At 46.4% G+C, this 22,935-nt stretch overlaps 1 protein-coding gene across 3 annotated transcripts; it reads right to left on the reverse strand.

Annotated features, from left to right (window-relative positions):
• Positions 1–2,221: 2,221 nt before the first annotated feature.
• Positions 2,222–21,559, reverse strand: LOC118081420 (uncharacterized). Of its 3 annotated transcripts, XM_088663695.1 has the most exons (10): positions 21,541–21,559; positions 20,361–20,484; positions 13,396–13,901; positions 13,090–13,204; positions 11,207–11,289; positions 10,671–10,946; positions 9,712–9,808; positions 7,960–8,042; positions 7,309–7,435; positions 2,222–5,290 (listed from the first exon to the last, which is right to left on the reverse strand). In XM_088663695.1, the coding sequence occupies exons 3-10, from the start codon at positions 13,810–13,812 to the stop codon at positions 3,333–3,335; spliced, it is 3,156 nt and encodes a 1,051-aa protein (XP_088519821.1). In that variant the 5' UTR covers positions 13,813–13,901; positions 20,361–20,484; positions 21,541–21,559; the 3' UTR covers positions 2,222–3,332. The 3 variants fall into 3 exon arrangements, with proteins under 3 accessions (XP_088519821.1, XP_088519820.1, XP_088519822.1); XM_088663694.1 differs by lacking the exons at positions 20,361–20,484; positions 21,541–21,559 and adding an exon at positions 18,959–19,451; XM_088663696.1 differs by lacking the exons at positions 20,361–20,484; positions 21,541–21,559 and adding an exon at positions 18,881–19,451.
• Positions 21,560–22,935: the final 1,376 nt, after the last annotated feature.

Below are 22,935 nucleotides of genomic sequence, written 5' to 3' on the forward strand. Positions count from 1 at the left end.
TCCCCCTTTATCCCTCTTAAAAGACATGACACAATGCTCTTAAAAGTATAAAAGATGTTTACTTACAATCTTCCTGAGATACAGCACACTCAAGAGGTAGACTGGCTTAGGTAAAAAGTGATATATACATGTGAAGTTCACTTATAGGAAGTGAGACTCAATCTCATCTCTCTCTGGGCTGGAAGCCTAGAGAGAGACTCACTAAGATGTTGCTTCTTAGATGTGTGTAGTCCAAGAGATCTGGTCCAAGAGAGGGAAATGGCTGCTGGGCTAGTGAATTTATCTGCCACCTTCCCCAACTCATTTGCATGTGGAGGAACAGGAAATCAAGCTAGTCATGTGTTCCTCCACAGTCCTCCAAGTGGACTCTCTAGGAACTGTTGTGACTTGACTGCACCTGTTTCACATCCCACATATACATCCCAGCCCTTTAGCAATTTAACCTAGTGGTCAATCAATCGATCAATCAAAATAATTATAATAATAGTACCCTGCCCATCTAGACTGGGTTTCCCCAGACACTGGACAGCTTCCAACATATATAAAAGCATATAAAACATTAAACATTAAGAAGCTTCCCTACACAGGGCTGCCTTCAGATATCTTGTAAAAGTTGTGCAGTTCTTTATCTCCTTGACATCTGATGGGAGGGCGTTCCACAGGGCGGGCGCCACTACCAAGAAGGCCCTCTGCCTGGTTCCCTGTAATCCTTCTCTCAGTGAGGAAACTGCCAGAAGGCCCTCGGAGCTGGACCTTAGTGTCCGGCCAGAACAATGGGGGTGGAGATGCTCCTTCAGGTTTCAAGGCTGAGGCCATTTAGAGCTTTCAAGGTCAGCACCAACACTTGTGCTCGGAAACATACTGGGAGCCATTGTAGACCCTAAGGGTGGTGTCAGGGATTCTATGGCGTGATTCACTGAAGCATTGAAAGGTTTAGAGTAGATGACCCTTTGGGTCCCTACAAACTCTACATTTCTAAGGTTCTCTCTTGTGGGACAGTGGGGGAATTATAGCTACCAGTCCAAGCAGGACATCCCTCCCATTACTACCCCCAAGCACTGGTCTAACACTTCAGCTTCCTCTCCTGATTCAGATGCAACAGAGAGCTAAAGCTTGGTGTCACCTGGATATAGATAATAGCTCCGAGAGGCTTCTTATAGTTGGGGGACAGGATGGAACCCTCTGAGACACTCCCATGGCATTGACCAGAAGGGTGCCATGACCACTTTCTGGAAATAGCCCCAGATATAGGAACAGAACCACAGTGCCCTAAAGCCCCATCTCCCTGAGACACTCCAGAAGAATACTGGAATCAACTTCTGATAAATGTCAACAGGGGCAACCAAAGCAGTTTCTGTATCATGACTAGGCCTGAAGCCAAAGTGGAACAGATTCAAAAATTATGCCCAAAATCCACCTCGATCTGCCGCCATTTTGTGACTGGTGGGCCTCAGTAATTTTCAGCCACCTCAAGTGGACCCTGGGAGTAGAAAGTTTGGGCACCTCTGCTGTAGACTGTTGCATTGGATCCCTGGAGACCAGAGTTCAGATCCCAGCTCAGACATGAATCTCACTGGGTGGACAAGCCTACCTCATAAGGTTGCTCTGCAGAAGAACCACAGAACCACCACTTGCCACTCTCTTCCAGAGCAATGGCAGGATACCGACATGATAAAATAAAAAGACCTTGTCATTTTCAGGCAGCAGGTCCTAAGGTGACTCTCTGACTTCTCCAGTTAGAGGATGTTGGAAGAAGCGCTTGGATGTGCAGGGCACGAGGCCTTGGAGATGCTACCAGTCAAAGCAGGCAATACTGGCTTAGATATTGGGTGGTTTGGGTCAACTACCCAAGGGATCCTCTGGTCCCATACCTGGCAACTTCACTTTGCTGATGTGGGCACTGCTGAGAGTACCACAAGCACCGTGCTGGACTGGACACCTTCATCTGCCCCAGCTGCAACAAAACATGTCTCGTCTGCATCGAGCTCTACAGCCACAGCAGACGCTGCAGCCTTCCAGCAGCTTGACCTCATCCCAAAAGGCGCACTTCTCCATTGTTTCCAGAGACAGACTGATGCCAACATTGTGGCTTTAGAAACCCAATGCCCTTGTTCATTCCCTTACCGAAGGGCTGGATAACCTCCAGTCTACAATTTGTATATTTTGTATTTTATCTACCGTTTTGAAACGCCTCAGAACTGTGAACTGATTTGTGAAATACTTCAACTAATTATTTTTTATTTATTAAATACACAACAACAACAACAACACAATAACCATCACCCAATACATTTAAAATGCCATAGAATAGATAGTTTAATCAGCCACAGGTCTGGGTGAACAGGAATGTTTTTGCTTGGCGCCTAAGGATATTTAACGAAGGTGCCAGGCGAGCCTCCTTGGGGAGAGCATTCCACAAACAGGGAACCACTGGAGAAAAGGCCTACTCTCGTGATGCCACTATCCAGACCTCTTGTGGAGAGGGCATATGAAGAAAGGCCTCAGACAATGGCCATAGGGTTTACACTGGTTCATAGACCCTGAGCCATTTAAGGCACTGTAAGTCATAACCAGCACTTTGAACTGGGCCTCAGATGATGACCTCAGGGTCTGGTTTGGTCATTTGAAGTGGAGTATCTCCCATCAGCTTCAGTTGGCGGCCCAGCTGTGCCCCTATCTGGACAGGGATAGCCTAACACCTTTAGTCTAGGCTCTGGTAACCTCTAGGTTAGATTACTGCAGTGTGTTATATATGGGGCTGCCTCTTGAGCTGGTGCAGAATTCAGCAGCCAGGTTGCTCACCGGGACAAGACGGTTTGAGCATATAATGTCAATCTTGGCCCGACTGCATTGGCTGCCAGTTATTTTCTTGGCCCAATTCAAAGTGCTGGTTATGACTTATAAAGCCTTAAATGGCTCAGGACCATAATACCCCAAGGACCACTTCTCCCTATATGAACCAGCCTGAACCCTGCGATCATTGTCCAAGGCCCTTCTTTGTGTGCCTCCTCCACAAGAGGTCTGGAGAGGGGCAACATGAGGCCTTTTCAACAGTGGCTCCTGTTTTGGGGTGATGCTCTCCCTAGAGAGGCTTTGTAGAAAGGATTTTGTTTTTACAAGTTTGTAACATAATACTACTGCTATTGCTGATAAATGGATTTATATCTCAGGCCATGCCCCATCCCCCACCAACTCAGCTCCAATCTGAAATAGGAGTTAAACTGTGACAGCATCACATTCCATATTCCGGTCATTTCTCTAGTTCCCCTTCTGAGTGAATTCTTTGAAGAACAGTCTCTTATTACTGAAGCATTTTGTACACTCCCAAGAATTTATGGTTTCTCCCCTGCGTGAATTTTTTTATGAGAAACGAGACTTATCTTCCGCGTGAAGCTCTTTCCACATACCAAACACTTAAATGGTTTCTCCCCAGTGTGAATTCTCTGATGAGCAGCAAGTGATTCTTTCCGACAAAAGTTCTTCCCACAGTCCATGCATTTATGCGGTTTCTCTCCTGTGTGGATTCTTTGATGAGCTGTGAGCTGTGTCTTCTGACAGAAACTCTTTCCACACTCCAAGCATTTATATGGTTTCTTTCCTGTATGGATTCTCTGATGATTAACAAGGGCAGAACTATGACGAAAGCTTTTTCCACACTCCACGCATTTATGTGGCTTCTCCCCTGTGTGGATCCTTTGATGAATACTGAGGCCTCTGTTTCTCTTAAAGGCCATTCCACACTCCAAGCATTTAAATGGTTTCTCCCATGTATGAATTATTTGATGAGTGGTGAGGTTTGTGCCTGTACTAAAGGTCTTTCCACATTCCAAGCACTTAAAGGGTTTCTCCCCTGTGTGAATTCTTTGATGATTACTGAGATTTATCTTCTGACAGAAGCTCCTTCCGCATTCCAAGCATTTAAATGGTTTCTCCCCTGTATGGATCCTTTGGTGGGTTACGAGGTCAGAATTTTGACAAAAGATCTTTCCACACTCCAAGCATTTATGTGGTGCATCCTTCCTGTGAATTCTTTCATGATAAGTAAGATGCATTTTCCAATAGAAGCTCTTTCCGCATTCCAAACATTTGTATGGTTTCTCCCCTGTGTGAGTTATTTGATGATGTGTTAGGCTTCTGTTTCTACTAAAGGTCTTTCCGCATTCCAAACATTTGTATGGTTTCTCCCCCGTGTGAGTTCTTTGATGAGTAGTGAGATGTGTCCTTCGACAGAAGCCCTTTCCACATTCTGAACATTTATATGGTTTCTCCCCTGTGTGTGTTCTGTGGTGGGAAGCAAGATTTGTCTTCTGAGAGAAGCTCTTTCCACACTCCAAGCATTTAAATGGTTTCTCTCCTGTATGGATCCTTTGATGGGTAACAAGGAGAGAATTCTGAGAAAAGTTCTTTCCACACTCCAAGCATTTATGTGGTGTTTTCCTTCTGTGGATCCTTTGATGATAAGTGAGATGGATCTTCCAACAAAAGCTCTTTCCACATTGCAAGCATTTGAATGGCTTCTCCCCTGTGTGAATTCTTTGATGAGTGGTGAGATGTGTCTTCCGGAAGAAGCGCTTTTCACATTCCGAACACTGGTATGGTTTCTCCCCCAGGTGAATTCTGTGATGGTTAGTGAGATTCCTCTTCTGAGAGAAGCTCTTTCCACACTCCAAGCATTTGTATGTTTCCCCCCCTGCGTGAATTATTAGATGAGCAGTGAGGCTTCCGCTTCTGTTAAAGGTCTTTCCACATTCCAAGCACCTATACAGCTTCTCTCCTGTGTGAATTCTCTGATGAGCAGTGAGATGTGTCCTCCGACGGAAGGCCTTTCCACATTCCAAGCAATTAAATGGTTTTTCTCCGGTGTGAATTCTGTGGTGCGCTGTCAGATTCCTCTTCTGAGAGAAGCTCTTTCCACACTCCAAGCATTTATGCGGTTTCTTCCCTGTGTGGACCCTTTGATGAATAACAAGGCTTGTGCTTGTATTAAAGCCCTTTGCGCATTCTAAGCTCTTGTGTGCTTTCTCCCCTGTGTGGATTTTGTAGTGAGTTTTAAGTTTAGATTTAGAATGGAAACTTTTCCAACATACAAAACATGTAATTGTTTCTCTTCTGTTTTGCGTTTTTTCTTGGACTGGGATTTCATTGGAGTCAGTGCGCTGAGAAGCAGGGGAATGATTCCTCCTCTTCCCTCCTTCTGTTTTCCTTCTCTGCTGCTCCCTCTTCAGACATGTGTCTCTTTCTGCAAACACCCCATGTAGTTCTCCGTGATTCTCAGTTTTCCATTCATAACCTATTGCAAAGCAGAAACGGAACTTTTAAGACAATGGCACCTCAAATCTTGACAACCACACACAATTCTTTTGATAATGGAAGAATGCAAAAATGGAAAAGTCTTAGCTGGGAGGTATATCTTCCCTGCCTCTGTTAATACCTTGACTGACACCCAGTGTCCTATGTATTATTGGATTAGATCCATGAAAGACCCAAATTCAGATCCCAGCTCAGACATGAAGTTCACTGAATTGTACTCCGCAATCATCCTCTCTAAGTAGCTCAACTCAAACCACCAAACAACCCCATGCATTCTCTTTCGAACCCCTTGGAGCAATGTTGGGATAGAAGTGTGATAAAAATGAGGAAGAGAGAAGAGAAGAGTTTTGGATTTGATATCCCACTTTATCACTACCCAAAAGAGTCTCAAAGCGGCTAACATTCTCCTTTTCCCTTCCTCCCCCACAACAAACACTCTGTGAGGTGAGTGAGGCTGAGAGATTTCAGAGAAGTGTGAGTAGCCCAAGGTCACCCAGCAGCTGCATGTGGAGGAGCGGAGACGCGAACCCGGTTCCCCAGATTATGAGTCTCCCACTCTTAACCACTACACCACACTGGCTCTCGGAGGAGAGGCCCTGTGATTCAGAGCAATGCATTCAGAAGTACCCGCAACCTGCATTCCACCCCCCGCCTTCAGAGGGTGTGTAACCCCATCAAGAGCAAGGCTGTCTCCCACCCATCCGGTCTAGGGAACCTCTCCCAGTAACAGTGCCTCAGTCTTATCTGGATTTAGCTTCATCTTATTGGTTCTCATCCAGTTCATTAGCAAGGCAAGACAATGGCCCAGCACAAGACATCCACTGCCTCACCTGCAGGTGTAAAGGGGAAGTAGGACTGTGTGTCAATGAGCGCATTGTGGACAAAAACCCTGATAAGCACACTCAGAGGTTTCATGTGGATGTTAAGCAGCATGGGGGATAAAATAGAACCCCACATTGAAGGCTCCATGGGACCAAAGAGCAGTCCCCTAGCATCACCCTCTAGAAATGACTATCCAAGTAGACCTGGAATCACTGCAAAGCTGAGCAACCCACTGCGAGGGATTCCCCGTTTCCCACCCCTCACTGCTTTAACAACAGAGGCTCCCCCTGTGCTTCTATACAAATGGGAGTAAACCTCCAGTGTCTTCAGGGTACCTCAGGGCTCTGCGTTCGAAACCTATTGCCACCAGTGGGGTCTCCCTCCCGTGGATCCCTACTGCTACAATTTGCCTCTCCTTTAGGCAACAATGTAGCTCTCTTGGCTTCACTAACCAGCCGTTTGTATGACAGGAGAAAAAGCAAACAGTTTCCTCTTCCACAGGAAAGCTTTGTTCTTGCCTCTTAGTCACACCTCTGAAGGTACTGAGACACTGCCCGAGTCCACGAACGTTTAGCATCTTGATAATAACAGCTAAAAAATTTCTTCCCATCCACCCGAACCTAACCTCCTGCTCCCTCTCTAACCCTCCACTCCCCAACTGCCAACCCCCACCTGCCTTTCAATGGTTGTTCCCCCCTCCATTTAGAACGCCGTCTAGCTCCTCCTCCCAGGGAACACCTGCCTATCATGGGAGTGATAGTTAACCCAGGCATCCCCAAAATGCGGCCCTCCAGATGTTTTGGCCTACAACTCCCATGATCCCTAGCTAACAGGACCAGTGGTCAGGGAAGATGGGAATTGTAGTCCAAAACATCTGGAGGGCTGAAGTTTGGGGGTGCCTGGGTTAACCCATGATGAACCGGAATCATCACCAGGCACTATTCCGCCACACCCATTCTGACAGCCACTCTAGAAGGATACCATGGCTGATGGTATCAGAGGCTGCTGAGAGATGGAGGAGAATTAATGAGGACACATTCCCCCTGTCTCTCTTCAGACGTAAATCATTACACAGGGCAACCAAAGCTGGGCCATAGCCGGGCCTAAACCCTGATTGTAATGGATCTAGTAAAGTTAATTAAGTTGCTTATATAATATAAAAACTGGGAGCCTTACTGAGAGAGACTACCATCCCACAATTCTCCTCCATGACTTCGTTATGCAGCGCCCTCTGGTCAGGATCCAGCAGAGCCCATTCCTCCTCTGTGAAATACACCGCCACCTCCTCAAAGGACACGGGACCCTGAAGAAGAAGAAGAAGAAGAAGAAGAAGAAGAAGAAGAAGAAGAAGAAGAAGAAGAAGAAGAAGGAGGAGGAGTTCAGACTTGATACCCCGCCTTTCACTCCCCTTAAGGAATCTCAAAGTGGCTAACATTCTCCTTTTCCCTTCCTCCTCCACAACAAACACTCTGAGGTGAGTGAGGCTGAGAGATTTCAGAGAAGTGTGGCTAGCCCAAGGTCACCCAGCAGCTGCATGTGGAGGAGCAGGGAAGCGAACCCGGTTCACCAGATTATGAGTCCACCGCTCTTAACCACTACACCACACTGGGTCTCTTTTCTGAAAGAAAAGGAAACGGTTGCCTCTTTATAGAGAAAGTAAAAGATTATTGGCCACCAAACTCCAGAAGACTCCTTAAGGAAGGGTGACTGAGGATTCTCCTGCAGAGCAACAAGAAGTTTGGTTTGTTGAGGCCCAGGGAAATGAGCAGAAGACAGAGGTGCCCAAGTGGCACCTGCTTCTGTTCCCCTAGAGATGTGTTCGCCTACCTGATCTGGGTTCACAGCAGCTGATTCCCATCTGTTGCCAAGAGGAGATGGCCAAGCAGGTCTTGCCAGTGCCATTTCATCACCTGCGAAGAGATGAAGTTGGTAGGAAGCCAGTAGTCTGCCTCGCACATTAAGCAATGCATATACAAGTACATGTTGGGATGACAAAACGTTTCATCCATTGTGTATATTTTGGATGTTAAGAGCATAAGAAAGAGCTCTTTTTAAGAACATAAGAAGAACCTGCTGGATTAGGCCAATGGCCCATCTAGTCCAGCATCCTGTTCTTACAGTGGCCAACCAGATACCTTGGGAAACCCCCAAGCAGAATCCGAGCACAAGAGCAGCTCTTCCCTCCTTTGGCTTCCAGCAACCAGTTTTGAGAAGGTTACTGCCTCCAACATGAAGACAGAGCATAGCCATCATGGCTAGCAGCCTTGAGGGCGTTATCATCCATGAATTTGTCTTATCTTCGAAGGTGACCCAGAAACTACAATTAATCCAGAATGCGGCAGCTAGACTGGTGACTGGGAGTGGCTGCCGAGACCATATAACATCGGTTCTGAAAGACCAACATTGTCTCCCAGTATGTTTCAGGGCACAATTCAAAGTGTTGGTGCTGACCTTTAAAGCCCTAAACGGCCTCGGTCCAGTACACCTGAAGGAGCGTCTTCACCCCCATTGCTCAGCCCAGACACTGAGGTCCAGTGCCGAGGGCCTTCTGGCGGTTCCCTCCCTGTGAGAAGTGAGGTTACAGGAAACCAGGCAGAGGGCGTTCTTGGTAGTGGCGTCAGCCCTATGGAACACCCTGCTATCAGATGTCAAAGAAATAAACAACTATCTCACTTTTAGAAGACATCTGAAAGCAGCCCTGTTTAGGGAAGTTTTTAATGTTTGATGTTTTATCATGTTTTTAACATTCTGTTGGGAGCTGCCCAGAGTGGCTGGGGAAACCCAGCCAGATGGGCAGGGTATAAATAATAAATTATTATTATTATTACTGTATATCCCAAGTTAGTGGCCTTCACTGCCTCCTATGGGAATGAGTTCCATCGTTTAACTACATGCTGCATGTCGAAGTACTTTTAAATAACCTTTCCTGAATGTTCCAACATTCTTTTTTATTGGATGTCTGTAGATTCTAGTGCAGGCATCCCCAAACTTCGGCCCTCCAAATGTTTTGGACTACAATTCCCATCTTCCCCGACCACTGGTCCTGTTAGCTAGGGATCATGGGAGTTGTAGGCCAAAACATCTGGAGGGCCGCAGTTTGGGGATGCCTGTTCTAGTGTTACGAGAGAAAAACCTGTCACTATCCGTTTTCTCCATGCCATCTCTGTACACATTGTATACCAGGAATCCCCAAACTTGGCTCTCCAGATGTTTTGGGACTACATCTCCCATCATCCCTAGCTAACAGGACTAGTGGTCAGGGATGATGGGAGTTGTAGTCCCAAAACATCTGGAGGGCCGAGTTTGGGGATGCCTGTTGTAAACTGCATTTCAGTCATGTGCAAAAACTTGTGTTCCCCACTTGGGCGCTTGGCCAGAAATCCAAGGACTGATTTAAGTTCTCAAGTAATTAAAATAATCTATCTTTTGAAGTTTGAAAAATGCTGGAGACAACAGTCTTCCCATGATTAAACAACACTGGGGGAAAGTGTTGCCCCCTCAAAGATTTAAGGGAGTTCAAAAGGATGCCGTGAATTTCTTACATAACCAATATGGGGAGATCAATTTAATAATATTTACCCAATGAGATGGGATGTCCATCACTCTCCAGATTGTTACCTCTTTGCAGGGGACTTTCTCGTGTGTCAGTGGTCGCTTCTGCAGACAGATTCCTTATCTGAAATAAAAGTGGGTGAAATTCAAAGTAACATCAAGATGTTGGTTCCATCAGCTCAAACATTTCCGCTTGCCTGATGGAATGATCTCCCCTTTAGAGACAAGACAAACATTTAATGGTAAACAAAGGGTTGGACCAAGAATTCATTTCATCAGATATTAGGGGGGGAAAGGGGTATAGTTTTGTGTATTAACCAGAAATTGGAACCTAAGCAAAGATTAAAGGGTGAGGATGGGAGAATGGCAGTGGAAATTAATTGGGAAGGGGAACATTTGTTAATTGTAGGAATATATGAACCCAATTAAAGAAAATTGGATTAAAAAAAAAAACTAGAGGAATTTATGTTTGAACAATACGATGGCAAAATAATATTAATGGGAGATCTAAATGGAGTAACATTGTTAAGAGTTTGACAGGACAATACATAAAACTGGAACAAAGGAAGGGAAATTACCCAATTCCTTTTCTGATATGGTCATAAACATAAATCGACTAGATCTATGGAAACTTAAGCATCTGATGGAACATCATATGTTTACTTATTTACTTATTATTCCTTTGTGAGAAATTCCGCAAGCAGAACAGATGCCGTATGGGCATCTAAAGAATTAGGGCCAAGGGTAAAATAAAAAAGGAGAGATATTACCAAGGATATTACCAATCTGGCCCAGTGAGGATTTCAAAGACAGTAAATGTGCAGCTTACTTAGGAAAGGCATGATAAAGGCGAGTTTGGGACATTCCTTTTTGGGTGAAATCCAGGAAAAGTGTGGCAAATACAGTATAGAGTGCTTTAAAATCTCTTCCCCCCCCCCCCACGATTTTGAGCCCTTTGGAAATGCCAGGATGAAACTGTCTCTCACCTGCTGCTTCCTGTCCTCTGCCTGGCTCAGGAGAAAACCTTCAGCCAGGGCCACCACTTGGGAAGTGGTTTCTGCACCACATTCCCTTACCCAGCTCTCCATCTCCGGAGGGAGGACAGCCAAGAGCTGCTTCAGGATCACCAGGTCCAGGATCTGAGTCTTTGTGTGACCCTCTGGCTTCAGCCACTGACGGCAGAGATGGTGGAGCCGGCGGCAAACTTCTTGGGGGCCCTTTTTGGTGAAATGCACAGCAACATCCTCAAAAGACGCTCGACCCTGAAAGGCAGGGAGGTAGTTGCCCTTTTATGCAGCTCGTAAATGATTTTGTGTTTCTAAAATACAAAAGACTACACAAAGGGAAAGTGCCTGAGTTATTTTGAGTGGCACCTGCAGCCTCTCCAGTAGGCAGCTTTGACAGAAGCAAAGAAAATGAGATAAAGTTTGTTCCGATCCAGGAAGGTGAGCAGTTGACAGATGCACTTGGGTGACACCCAGCCTCTCTTTCCCTCAATGAACCTTCACCCCCCCCCCCTTACCTGATCTGGTTCCACAGCACCTGCTTTCCCTTTACCAAACAGAGGAGACAGCCAATAAGCTCTTGCCGGTTTCATTTCATCACCTGTGAGAGACAAAATGGTGGGAAGCCAATAAGAACTGCTTGTCCCACAGAAGGACACATCTCTAAGTTCAAGTTGACATTAGAAAATGGCGCATCTATCGTAGATATTCTGAATGCCCCTAACCAGTTAGAGGCCCTACGTTACAACCGTATCTGTTCCAACTCTACAGACAGAGAATCTCACCTAAGAGATCTACAGCAAACCTTTTTAGAACTAAAATATCCACCTGATGAAGTTAAACAACAGATCAACAGAGCCAGACTGATACCTAGGGAGAACCTGCTGCAAGACAGACCCAAAAAAGAAAATAACAGAACACCACTAGTCATCACATACAGCTCCCAAGTTAAAACAGTACAACGCATCATCAGAGATCTACAGCCTCTCCTGGACAATGACAGCTCCCTTTCTCAAGCTCTGGGAGGAAGACCTTTCATTGCCTACAGACAGCCACCCAATCTTAAACAACTCCTCACCCACAATAATACAACCACCAGACTTAACATGGACACTGGTACCAGAGCCTGCAATAAACCCAGATGCCAACTTTGCTGCCACATACACCCGGACAACATCATTACTGGCCCCAACAACATCCAACATACCATCTCAGGACTATTTAATTGCTCATCTTCTAACATTGTGTATGCCATCAAATGCCAACGGTGCCCTTCAGCTCTCTATATTGGACAAACAGGCCAAACCCTACGCCAAAGGATAAATGGACATAAATCTGACATCAGGAACCATAAGACTGAAAAACCAGTAGGAGAACACTTCAATCTCCCAGGACATTCTATACAAGATCTCAAAGCAGCTGTTTTATTACAGAGAAATTTCAGGAACAGACTGGAAAGGGAAGTTGCTGAATTGGAAATCATTACCAAGCTTAAAACCATGGAAGCACCTGGGATGAATAGAGATATCGGATTCTTATCTCATTATGCATGATCAAGCTTTCTTTAGCACCTCAGCCCAGGACTAATTGCAGCCATCAGCAGCCATTAACACCCATCTACAGGTTTACCACTCCCATCAGCCCATCTCCCATTCCCACCCACCCCCACCACCCTCTGTATATATATAGGGTCTGACACTTCTGTTTCTAGTGTATCTGAAGAAGTGTGCATGCACACGAAAGCTCATCCCAAAATAAAAACTTAGTTGGTCTTTAAGGTGCTACTGAAGGAATTTTTTTATTTTGCTTTCTCATTGAAAGTAATGGAAGTGGATTAATCCGTTCCAGACAGGTCCGCAGAGTACTTAAACTGAAAATACTCATACCGAGGCGTACTTAAACCGAGGTATGGCTGTACAAAAATGTCATCTCCTTCATCGTACTAAGTCATACCTTGGTTCCCAAATGGCTTAGTTGCCGAACAATTCAGCTCTCAAACGCCACAAACCGCAAAGTAAGTGTTCGCAAACGTTTTTCGGAAGCCAAACATCTGACGCGGCTTCTGCTTGAGTGTAGGAAGCTCCTGCAGGTCCTGCAGCCAATCAGAAGCCGCGCCTTGGTTTTCAAACTGTTTTGGGAATCGAACGGACTCCCAGAACAGATTAAGTTCGAGAACCAAGGTACCACTGTATTTGGGATGCTTCTACACATTGTGCGTTTCATTTGTGGGGAACTGCAATTCTCCCTATTTGAGTTCTCAGCCAGAAACCCAAGCACTCATGTAAGCGCTCAAGTATTGAAAACAGATTAATTTTTAAACCGTGAATAAGGCTACGGAAAGGGAGCCTCCCTCTGAAAGATTCACGAGAAGCATCCCATAGGAAATGCAGTTAATTCTTACTGAGTGATGCTGCAGCCTCCCAGCTCCCCTGAACGTTCCTCCTTCGCAGGAAACACTGCTTGGCATCCACTGCCGCAAGGAGATCAGTGGTTGGTTCAGCAAACAGACCTTTTACCTGAAACGACGAGGAGATTGAGGTCAGTCAATGGGGAGAAGGATTAGAAAAGGCGCAACAGAGGCAAAAGGCCTTGGGGAATCTGGGGCATGGTGCTGTGGATTATTTCTATTTTTTAAAAAACAGGCTGTTTTAAGATTCCCCCACTTCCGATTTTGACCCCCTTGGAAGTACTAGGATGAAACTCTCACCTGCTTCTCCTCTCCCTGCTTCTTTCCCTCTGCTTGACTCAGGAGGAAACCTTCAGCCAGGGCCACCGCCTGGGAACTGGTCTCCGCTCCATATTCCCTCACCCAGCTCTCCATCTCCGGGGGGAGGACAGCCAGGAATTGCTCCAGGACCACCAGCTCCAACAGCTCATTCTTCGTGTGTTGCTCTGGCTTCAGCCACTGAAGGCAAAGGCGGTGGAGTCGGCTACAAACCTCTCGGGGCCCCTTGGCTTCTGTGTGGTTGAAATGCCCAAAGTGGAGCTGTAAATATGAGCTTAGGGTGTCCTCCTCATCCAGAGTCTTCTGCATTGTTCTTTCCCAGAAGTCCCCACTGCTTCCAACATGGATTGTATATGGGCCTCTATAGTCTTCAAGAACGACTGCGTCTTCCTCTTCCATCTTAGTTCATCTGTGTTCCAAGGAAGACTCTCCAATTGACCCCAAGAGACTCTTCCCACTTCTGCCCTAGCTGAAGGTGCTACCAAGTCCTGAAAAATCAAGCCATTCTCAGATGATTTTATTATCACACTGTCAGGAGGGAAAGATTTCCCCTGAGGAACAAGACTGCTTTATGATGCTTGGGGACTTTGCTTGGGGACTTTGCTTGGGGACTTTGCATTTTCTTTCATTGCAGTTTGAATTCTACAGAATTTTATTGCCTTTCAGTACAGTAATACAATACAATACACTTAAAAAGGAACAAAAGAAGCAATTGATATACAAATTAAAATCATTCAGCATCCAGAGCTGCTCGCTGCAGTTGTTACAGCAGGCAGAAAAGAAGCATTAAATGGGGTCCCCTAAGACCCCTTGTCGTGGCGAAGGGGCTTGAATAACTCAGAGAAGCTATGAGCTATGCCATGCAGGGCCACCCAAGATGGACAGGTCATAGTGGAGAGTTTTGACTAAACGTGATCCACCTGGAGAAGGAACTGGCAAGCCACTCCAGTATCCCTGCCAAGAAAACTCCATGGACAAAGACAACAGGCATATAAAAGTTATGACGCTGGAAGATGAGCCCCTCAGGTCGGAAGGCGTCCAACATGCTACTGAGGAAGAGCGGAGGACAAGTACAAGTAGATTCAGAGCTGATGAAGCGGCTGGGCCAAAGCCGAAAGGACGCTCAGTTGCGGATATGCCTGGAAGCGAAAGGAAAGTCCGATGCTGTAAAGAAAAATATTGCATAGGAACCTGGAATGTAAGAACCTGAATAGAGGTAAGCTGGATGTGGTCAAAAATGAGATGACAAGAATAAATATCGACATCCTGGGCATCAGTGAACTAAAATGGAAGGGAATGGGTGAATTCAGTTCGGGTGACTATCATATCTACTACTGTGGGCAAGAATCCTGTAGAAGAAATGGAGTGGCCCTCATAGTCAACAAAAGAGTGGCAAAAGCTGTAATGGGATGCAATCTCAAAAATGACAGAATGATCTCGATACGAATCCAAGGCAGACCTTTTAACATCACAGTAATCCAAGTTTATGCACCAACTACCGGTGCTGAAGAAAGTGAAATTGACCAATTCTATGAAGACCTACAACACCTTCTAGAAATGACACCAAAGAAGGATGTTCTTCTCATTACAGGGGATTGGAATGCTAAAGTAGGGAATCAAGAGATAAAAGGAACAACTGGCAAGTTTGGCCTTGGAGTTCAAAATGAAGCAGGGCAAAGGCTAATAGAGTTCTGTCAAGAGAACAAGCTGGTCATCACAAACACTCTCTTCCAACAACACAAGAGACGACTCTACACATGGATATCACCAAATGGGCAGCATCGAAATCAGATTGATTATATTCTCTGCAGCCAAAGATGGAGAAGCTCTATACAGTCAGCAAAAACAAGACCTGGAGCTGACTGTAACTCAGATCATCAGCTTCTTATAGCAAAATTCCAGCTTAAACTGAAGAAAGTAGGAAAAACCACTGGGCCAGTAAGATACAATCTGAATCAAATCCCTTATGAATACACAGTGGAAGTGAGGAACAGGTTTAAGGATTTAGATTTGGTGGACAGAGTGCCTGAAGAACTATGGATGGAGGCTCGTAACATTATACAGGAGGCAGCAACGAAAACCATCCCAAGGAAAAGGAAATGCAAGAAGGCAAAATGGCTGTCCAACGAGGCCTTACGAATAGCGGAGGAGAGGAGGCAAGCAAAATGCAAGGGAGATAGGGAAAGATACAGGAAACTGAATGCAGATTTCCAAAAAACAGCAAGGAGAGATAAGAGGGTCTTCTTAAATGAGCAATGCAAAGAAATAGAGGAAAACAATAGAATGGGGAAAACCAGAGATCTGTTCAAGAAAATTGGAGATATGAAAGGAACATTTCGTACAAAGATTACCATAATCAAGGACAAAAGTGGTAAGGACCTAACAGAAGCAGAAGACATCAAGAAGAGGTGGCAAGAATACACAGAGGAATTATACCAGAAAGATATGGAGGTCTCGTACACCCCAGGTAGTGTGGTTGCTGACCTTGAGCCAGACATCTTGGAGAGTGAAGTCAAATGGGCCTTAGAAAGCACTGCTAATAACAAAGCCAGTGGAAGTGATGATATTCCAGCTGAACTATTTAAAATTTTAAAAGATGATGCTGTTAAGGTGCTACACCCAATATGCCAGCAAGTTTGGAAAACTCAGCAATGGCCAGAGGATTGGAGAAGATCAGTCTACATCCCAATTCCAAAGAAGGGCAGTGCCAAAGAATGCTCCAACTACCGCACAATTGCACTCATTTCACACGCTAGCAAGGTTATGCTTAAAATTCTACAAGGCAGGCTTAGGCAGTATGTGGACCGAGAACTCCCAGAAGTGCAAGCTGGATTTCGAAAGGGCAGAGGAACCAGAGACCAAATAGCAAACATGCGCTGGATTATGGAGAAAGCTAGAGAGTTCCAGAAAAACGTCTACTTCTGCTTCATTGACTATGCAAAAGCCTTTGACTGTGTCGACCACAGCAAACTATGGCAAGTTCTTAAAGAAATGGGAGTGCCTGATCACCTCATCTGTCTCCTGAGAAATCTCTATGTGGGACAAGAAGCTACAGTTAGAACTGGATATGGAACAACTGATTGGTTCAAAATTGGGAAAGGATTACGACAAGGTTGTATATTGTCTCCCTGCTTATTTAACTTATATGCAGAATTCATCATGCGAAAGGCTGGACTAGATGAATCCCAAGCAGGAATTAAGATTGCCGGAAGAAATATCAACAACCTCAGATATGCAGATGACACAACCTTGATGGCAGAAAGTGAGGAGGAATTAAAGAACCTTTTAATGAGGGTGAAAGAGGAGAGCGCAAAATATGGTCTGAAGCTCAACATCAAAAAAACCAAGATCATGGCCACTGGTCCCATCACCTCCTGGCAAATAGAAGGGGAAGAAATGGAGGCAGTGAGAGATTTTACTTTCTTGGGCTCCTTGATCACTGCAGATGGTGACAGCAGTCACGAAATTAAAAGACGCCTGCTTCTTGGGAGAAAAGCAATGACAAACCTAGACAGCATCTTAAAAAGCAGAGACATCACCTTGCCGACAAAGGTCCGTATAGTTAAAGCTATGGTTTTCCCAGTAGTGATGTATGGAAGTGAGAGCTGGACCATAAAGAAGGCTGATCGCCGAAGAATTGATGCTTTTGAATTATGGTGCTGGAGGAGACTCTTGAGAGTCCCATGGACTGCTAGAAGATCAAACCTATCAATTCTTAAGGAAATCAGCCCTGAGTGCTCCCTGGAAGGACAGATCGTGAAGCTGAGGCTCCAATACTTTGGCCACCTCATGAGAAGAGAAGAATCCTTGGAAAAGACCCTGATGTTGGGAAAGATTGAGGGCACTAGGAGAAGGGGACGACAGAGGACAAGATGGTTGGACAGTGTTCTCGAAGCTACGAACATGAGTTTGACCAAACTACGGGAGGCAGTGCAAGACAGGAGTGCCTGGCGTGCTATGGTCCATGGGGTCACGAAGAGTCGGACACGACTAAACGACTAAACAACAACAACAAGACCCTCAGTGATTTTCAAGTGGTCCGTGCGGGATTTTTTTTTGAGAACCACAGCTATGATTGATTTTGATACCCAAACCTCCAAACCTTCTCTCTGTTTACTAGATTGCTTTTTTTATTTATTGAGTGGGAAAACATTTAGGATAAATAAGGCTTACTATATTGATTACAGATATCAGAGCCTGTATGAAATTTAACTGGCTGTAGCTGCAGTAAAGGTAAAGGTAAAGGGACCTCTGATCATTAGGTCCAGTCGTGGACGACTCTGGGGTTGTGGTGCTCATCTCACTTTACTGGCCGAGGGAGCCGGTGTACAGCTTCCAGGTCATGTGGCCAGCATGATGACTAAGCCGCTTCTGGCGAACCAGAGCAGCACACAGAAACGCCGCTTACCTTACCGCCGGAGCGGTACCTATTTATCTACTTGCACTTTGACGTGCTTTCAATCTGCTAGGTTGGCAGGAGCAGGGACCGAACAACTGTAGCTCACCCCGTTGCGGCGTTCGAACCGCCGACCTTCTGATTGGCAAGCCCTAGGCTCTGTGGTTTAACCCACGGCGCCACCTGCGTCCTTTGTAGCTGCAGTAAGGGTTTCATAAATTTGTTTAAGGGTTGCTGTATATTAATAAGTAAATTACTAATTAAAAGCACACCACCAATGGCTGTGTAGGGGATATGGGAAACGGGGTTGGGAAAAAGAGAACCAGGGCATTGAAACATCACCGATTCCCCATTAATTTCAGACAGTTGCATCTTATACCATAAAGGCATATAGGAACAAAATTGTGTGGGCTCCACCCTCCCCTGTCCAACACCAGGCTAGCCCTCAACAAGGAGCTATTTCTGCTCTTTCTCTGCGAAGAAGCCCCCTCTCACCAGACTCAGTCCACATACCCGTCTGCTTAGCAACAGAGAACGAGGCACGCTTAGCAACCTTGCTTCCTGCAGAAGCCTTAGACAGCTGCCTGTGCCTATTCCTTTGCAAATGTCAGATTGGCATACTGGGTTTTTGTTTTTTGTTTTAAATAAAAAAAATATTTAAAGAAAGCTAAAAGCCCATCACCACCACCCTGCCCAGTATATGTGAACTCCATGTCTGCAGCCCTGTGTTGGGTTGAACGAAATGGGGATAAAGCCCCAATAACCCGCCCAATCTCTCCATCGCAGAATCATGGCATTGTAGAGTCGGAAGGGACCTCCGGGGGTCATCTAGCCTAACCCCCTGCAATGCAACGCAGGAATCTCAGCTCGAACACCCATGACAGATGGGCCACCCATCATGCCTACTATGCTCTGCCTGCAAGGTCAGGAGGGGAGTCGGGGTGTGGGGTGCTGCTCGTGGGCTTCCCATTGGGGTGTCCCCAGTGGGAGCAGGATGCTGGGCTGGGTGCGCAGGGCCCCCTCCCCACCGCTTCCCTGGAGGTCTTCTAAGCCCCCTCTTCCCGATCCTACCTTGCAGCCCCTCCTGTGCACCCTCCTCCCCTGGGGATCCCCTTCCCCACAAATGCACAAAGCCGTTGGGGGGCTCACTGGATGTCAGAAGGGGCCGCCGAGGCAGCGATCGTGCGAAAGAACCAGCCGCTCGCTTCTGCTCCAAAGGAATCGCATCAAGGGAAGAAAGAGCTGGGGGGGGAGGGGCCTTGGCTCTGGAGGGCTCCCCCCCCCGCACACATTCATTTCCTCTCTAGGAAGCGGGTCGCGTTCGTTTTAACCCTTCGAAGCCCAGGCTGCAGGGTCAACGCCCCCACAAGTCACTCAAAAAGAGGAGGCTAATAGGGAGGAATTAAGAGGTCGGTCGGGAAGGGGCTGGTTTTCAAACTTTTTCTTTCCTTTCCCCCTCCCCTCAAGAAGCAGGGCTTCTGGTCTCTCTTTTTTTCTTCCTGCTGAATGCACTTCTCATTTTATTTATGTTTTTCAGTTTTATACATTTCAATAATTAGTGCCAAAAGGGGGTGGGTGTGTCTTAGACTCACAGACAGTTTAGGTTCCCAATAAAAGTGGAAGCACAGAGGACTCCAATGCAGACTTGGGATAGGAGATACACACCCCCCCAACTTGCTTTGGAGGCTATATGATGATGATGATGATGATGATTCCTTCAGTAGCACCTTAAAGACCAACTAAGTTTTTATTTTGGTATGAGCTTTCGTGTGCATGCACTCTTCTTCAGGTATCTTAGTTGGTCTTTAAGGTGCTACTGAAGGAATTTTTTTATTTTGATTCGACTCAGACCAACACGGCTACCTACCTGTAAATAGGATGATGATGATGATGATTTATTGATATGGGAACCCAGTGCATCTGTCACTCTTATCGCATAACATGCAGATGTAGGGGGTGTGCTCCCATCAGATGTCAAAGAAATAAGCAACTATCTGACTTTTAGAAGACATCGGAAGGCAGCCCTGTTTAGGGAAGTTTTTAATGTTTGATGTTTTATTGTGTTTTTAATATTCTGCTGGGAGCTGCCCAGAGTGGCTGGGGAAACCCAGCCATATTGGCAGGGTATAAATAATAAATTATTATTATTATTATTATTATTATTATTATTACGATACGAGAGTCAGCCAGTGTTGTTGGAGTGTCAGATTAAGACCTAGGAGACCAGAGTTCAAATCCCCACCCAGTCAAGATGCTCACTGGATGACCTTGCCCCACTCATTGAAACCTTCAGCCATCGCCAGCGCCTGGGAACTGGTCTCTGCTCCACATTCCCTCACCCAGCTTTCCATCTCTGAGGAAAGGACAGCCAGGAACTACTCCAGGATCACCAGGTCCAGCAACTGAGCCTTGGTGTCTCTCTCTGGCTTCAGCCACTGATGGCAGAGATGGTGGAGTCGGCTGCAAACCTCTCTGGGTCCCTTGGCCTCTTGGTAGCAGAGATGCCTGAAACACTGGCGCTGTTCCTCTGAGCTGAGGGGTCTCTCCTTACCCAGAACCTTCTGAACTGTTCTTCCCCAGAATTCCCCAGGGCTTCCATCCTGGGTTGTAAATGGATCTCTTCCTGCTTCAGCCTTGTCTTTCTCTTCCATCTTTGAACTCTGTTCCAAGGAAGCCTCCAAGTGGATCCAAGAGACACAACATCAAAAACAGTTGAAAACAGTTCCCTATCATAAAAATTACAGTGGGTCCCAGCAGCATACAGTACACAAAACCCTCTTTCCTGTGCGAATTCAGGTGGGTGTCAGAAATCAGTTTACTTAGGACTATTACAAAAAAATGCCTTTACTTTTAAAGAAGTTACAATAGAATGGATCTCTTGTTTGTTTAGAAAAAGCTGTTTTGCTTCTTCCGTTGAGTCCCATGGAGAAGATGGTCATTCAGAGGCCCCAGTGGTGGCAGTTGGGGTGCGGGGGAAGCCCATTGTGGGATCTGGTGGTTGGGTTCGCCCCACATATCAAACTCCCTGGTTTATATATGGGGGTCCTAAGTGAATCTGCTGCACAGGCCCCCCTCTATGTGGGTAAAATGGGGCTAGGGTCCCAATAGGTCCCCCTTCCCAACAGCTAGCGACCCTCTCATTTTCCTGCCTGGCATTGGATTTTGGAAATCAGCCCCCAAGACATTTCTGACTCCCCCTCCTCACTTTCATGCCTTGTGCATCCTCCTCCCCGCCCCACCCCCCTTTCCCCAAATGCACAAATTTGGGGAGGGGCGCTCACCAGATCCCACGGAGGTAGCACTTCTGGGGCGGCGGCGGCGGCAGAGAGATCAGTGACCAGTTTTACTCCAAGGGAGTAATGGAATATCCAGACATGAAAGGGGTGGGGTGGGGGCTTTGGCTCCCCCCCCCGCCACTTCCGAATTTAACCCTTAGAATGCCTCGCCCCCGCACACTCCGATGAAGGGGTGGTGGGGGTTTTTTGGGGGAGGGGAGGCGGCTAGAAAATCAAAAGTAGGAAGAAAACCAGGCCCTTCTTCAACTGCTGCCTCCCATTTTATTAAAATGATTTTAATCAAAACAATGGGAGGAATGGTCTGGTATCCTGCCTACTTCTACCCATCCCTCTTCTACAAAGCAGGGACACCCCATCACCTGCTGCCCGGCCAGACCTGCACCCAGCGAGTGCTGACCAGCGCCAGGAGGGGAGATGTGCCAGACATAGCAGTACCTCCGCTGGGCAGCATGCGAGATGGACTCCCTCGTAAAGGAGGAGGTTGGGTGGCCATCCGTCAAGAGATCCTTTAGATTAGATTAGATTTCTTTATTGTCATTGTGTAATTACAATGAAATTGGATGCTATCCCACGATGCCTGCATTTCCAGGGTATGCGCGCCAATGGACTAGATGACCCTTGGGGGTCCTTTCCAAACTCTACAACTCAGAATCACAGGCAATAAATAATCTGGTCCCTAACCGGAGAAAACCCTGCGTGGAGACCCGGAAGTGATAGGCAGCAGGCGCGAGTCTAGACATAGCGGAGACCATAGAGTGTCCAAGCGGCGGTTGGTTGGCCGTTGGGTGCCCCCTAGCAACGCCTCACTTGCCCTTAGCAACGCCGCGCGGCCTTTGGGCGCCTCTAGCAACGCCTCGCGTACCCTTAGTAACGCCGCTAGGCCGTCCCTAGCAACGTCTCACGCGCCCTTAGTAACGCTGCCCGGTCGTTGGGCGCCCCCTAGCAACGCCTCACGAGCAACGCTGCCTTTGCCTCATTTACCACCTTTTCTTCCGATGAGTTCAAGGTGGTGCACGTGGTTCTTCACGTCCCCAGTTCGCCCTCACAACAACCCTGTGAGGTAGGCTGGGCTGAGAGACGTATGCCCAAAGTATGGGGATACGAACCCTGCTCTGCCAGGTCCAGGGGTGCAAACTTGAATATTTTTTTTTTGGGGGGGACAGGTAAGCCCCACCCTGCATAATCGAGCACATGAGATTGTTTTGCAAAATAATTTCATTTGAACAGAAAATAAAAGTTGCTTAGCAAAAAGGGAAGAAGAAATAACTTAAAACAGTATCTTACTTAAATAATGTACTAGGGTCTTAACAGCCAATGTTGATTTAAATGTTTTTTTAAAAAATTGATTTACCCCACATTTGATCCTGTGAACATTCTCCCACCCTGCCTTGAAGCCACACCTTGATTGGAGTCAGTGCGCCTGAACTCCCATTTTCCTCTTCCTCATCCCTGTTTGGGGAGGTTCATAAAATCTTAGAGTTGGAAAGGACCCCCCAGGGTCATCTAGTCTAATCCCCTGCAATGCAGGAATCTCAGCTAAAGCATCCAGGACAGATGGCCACCCAACCTCTGCTTCAAAAACTTCATAGGAAGGCGAGTCTACCACCTCCTGAGGGAGACTGTTCCACTGTCAAACAGCTCTTACTGTTGGAAAGTTGAAACAAAACAAAAAAATTCCTTCCAGTAGCACCTTAGAGACCAGCTAAGTTTGTAATTGGTATGAGCTTTTGTGTGCAATGCATGCACACTTCTTCAGATACGGAAAGTTATTCCTGATGTTTAGTCAGAATCTCCTGTCTTGTAACTTGAAGTGGTTAGGAGACCCCTGGG

Source organism: Zootoca vivipara, chromosome 2 (genome assembly GCF_965207765.1).
Source record: "Zootoca vivipara chromosome 2, rZooViv2.hap1.1, whole genome shotgun sequence".
In the NCBI taxonomy this organism is placed as follows: domain Eukaryota; kingdom Metazoa; phylum Chordata; class Lepidosauria; order Squamata; family Lacertidae; genus Zootoca; species Zootoca vivipara.

Excerpts from the sequence above, each read along its gene's own strand:
- LOC118081420 (XM_088663695.1), bottom strand. The coding sequence starts at position 13,812 with ATGGAAGAGGAAGACGCAGTCGTTCTTGAAGACTATAGAGGCCCATAT. Across the intron at positions 11,290-13,089 it reads GGAGGCTGCAGCATCACTCA|GTGATGAAATGAAACCGGCA; the intron begins GTAAGAATTAAC and ends TGTCTCTCACAG. Across the intron at positions 9,809-10,670 it reads CAGAGGACAGGAAGCAGCAG|ATAAGGAATCTGTCTGCAGA; the intron begins GTGAGAGACAGT and ends CTTTTATTTCAG.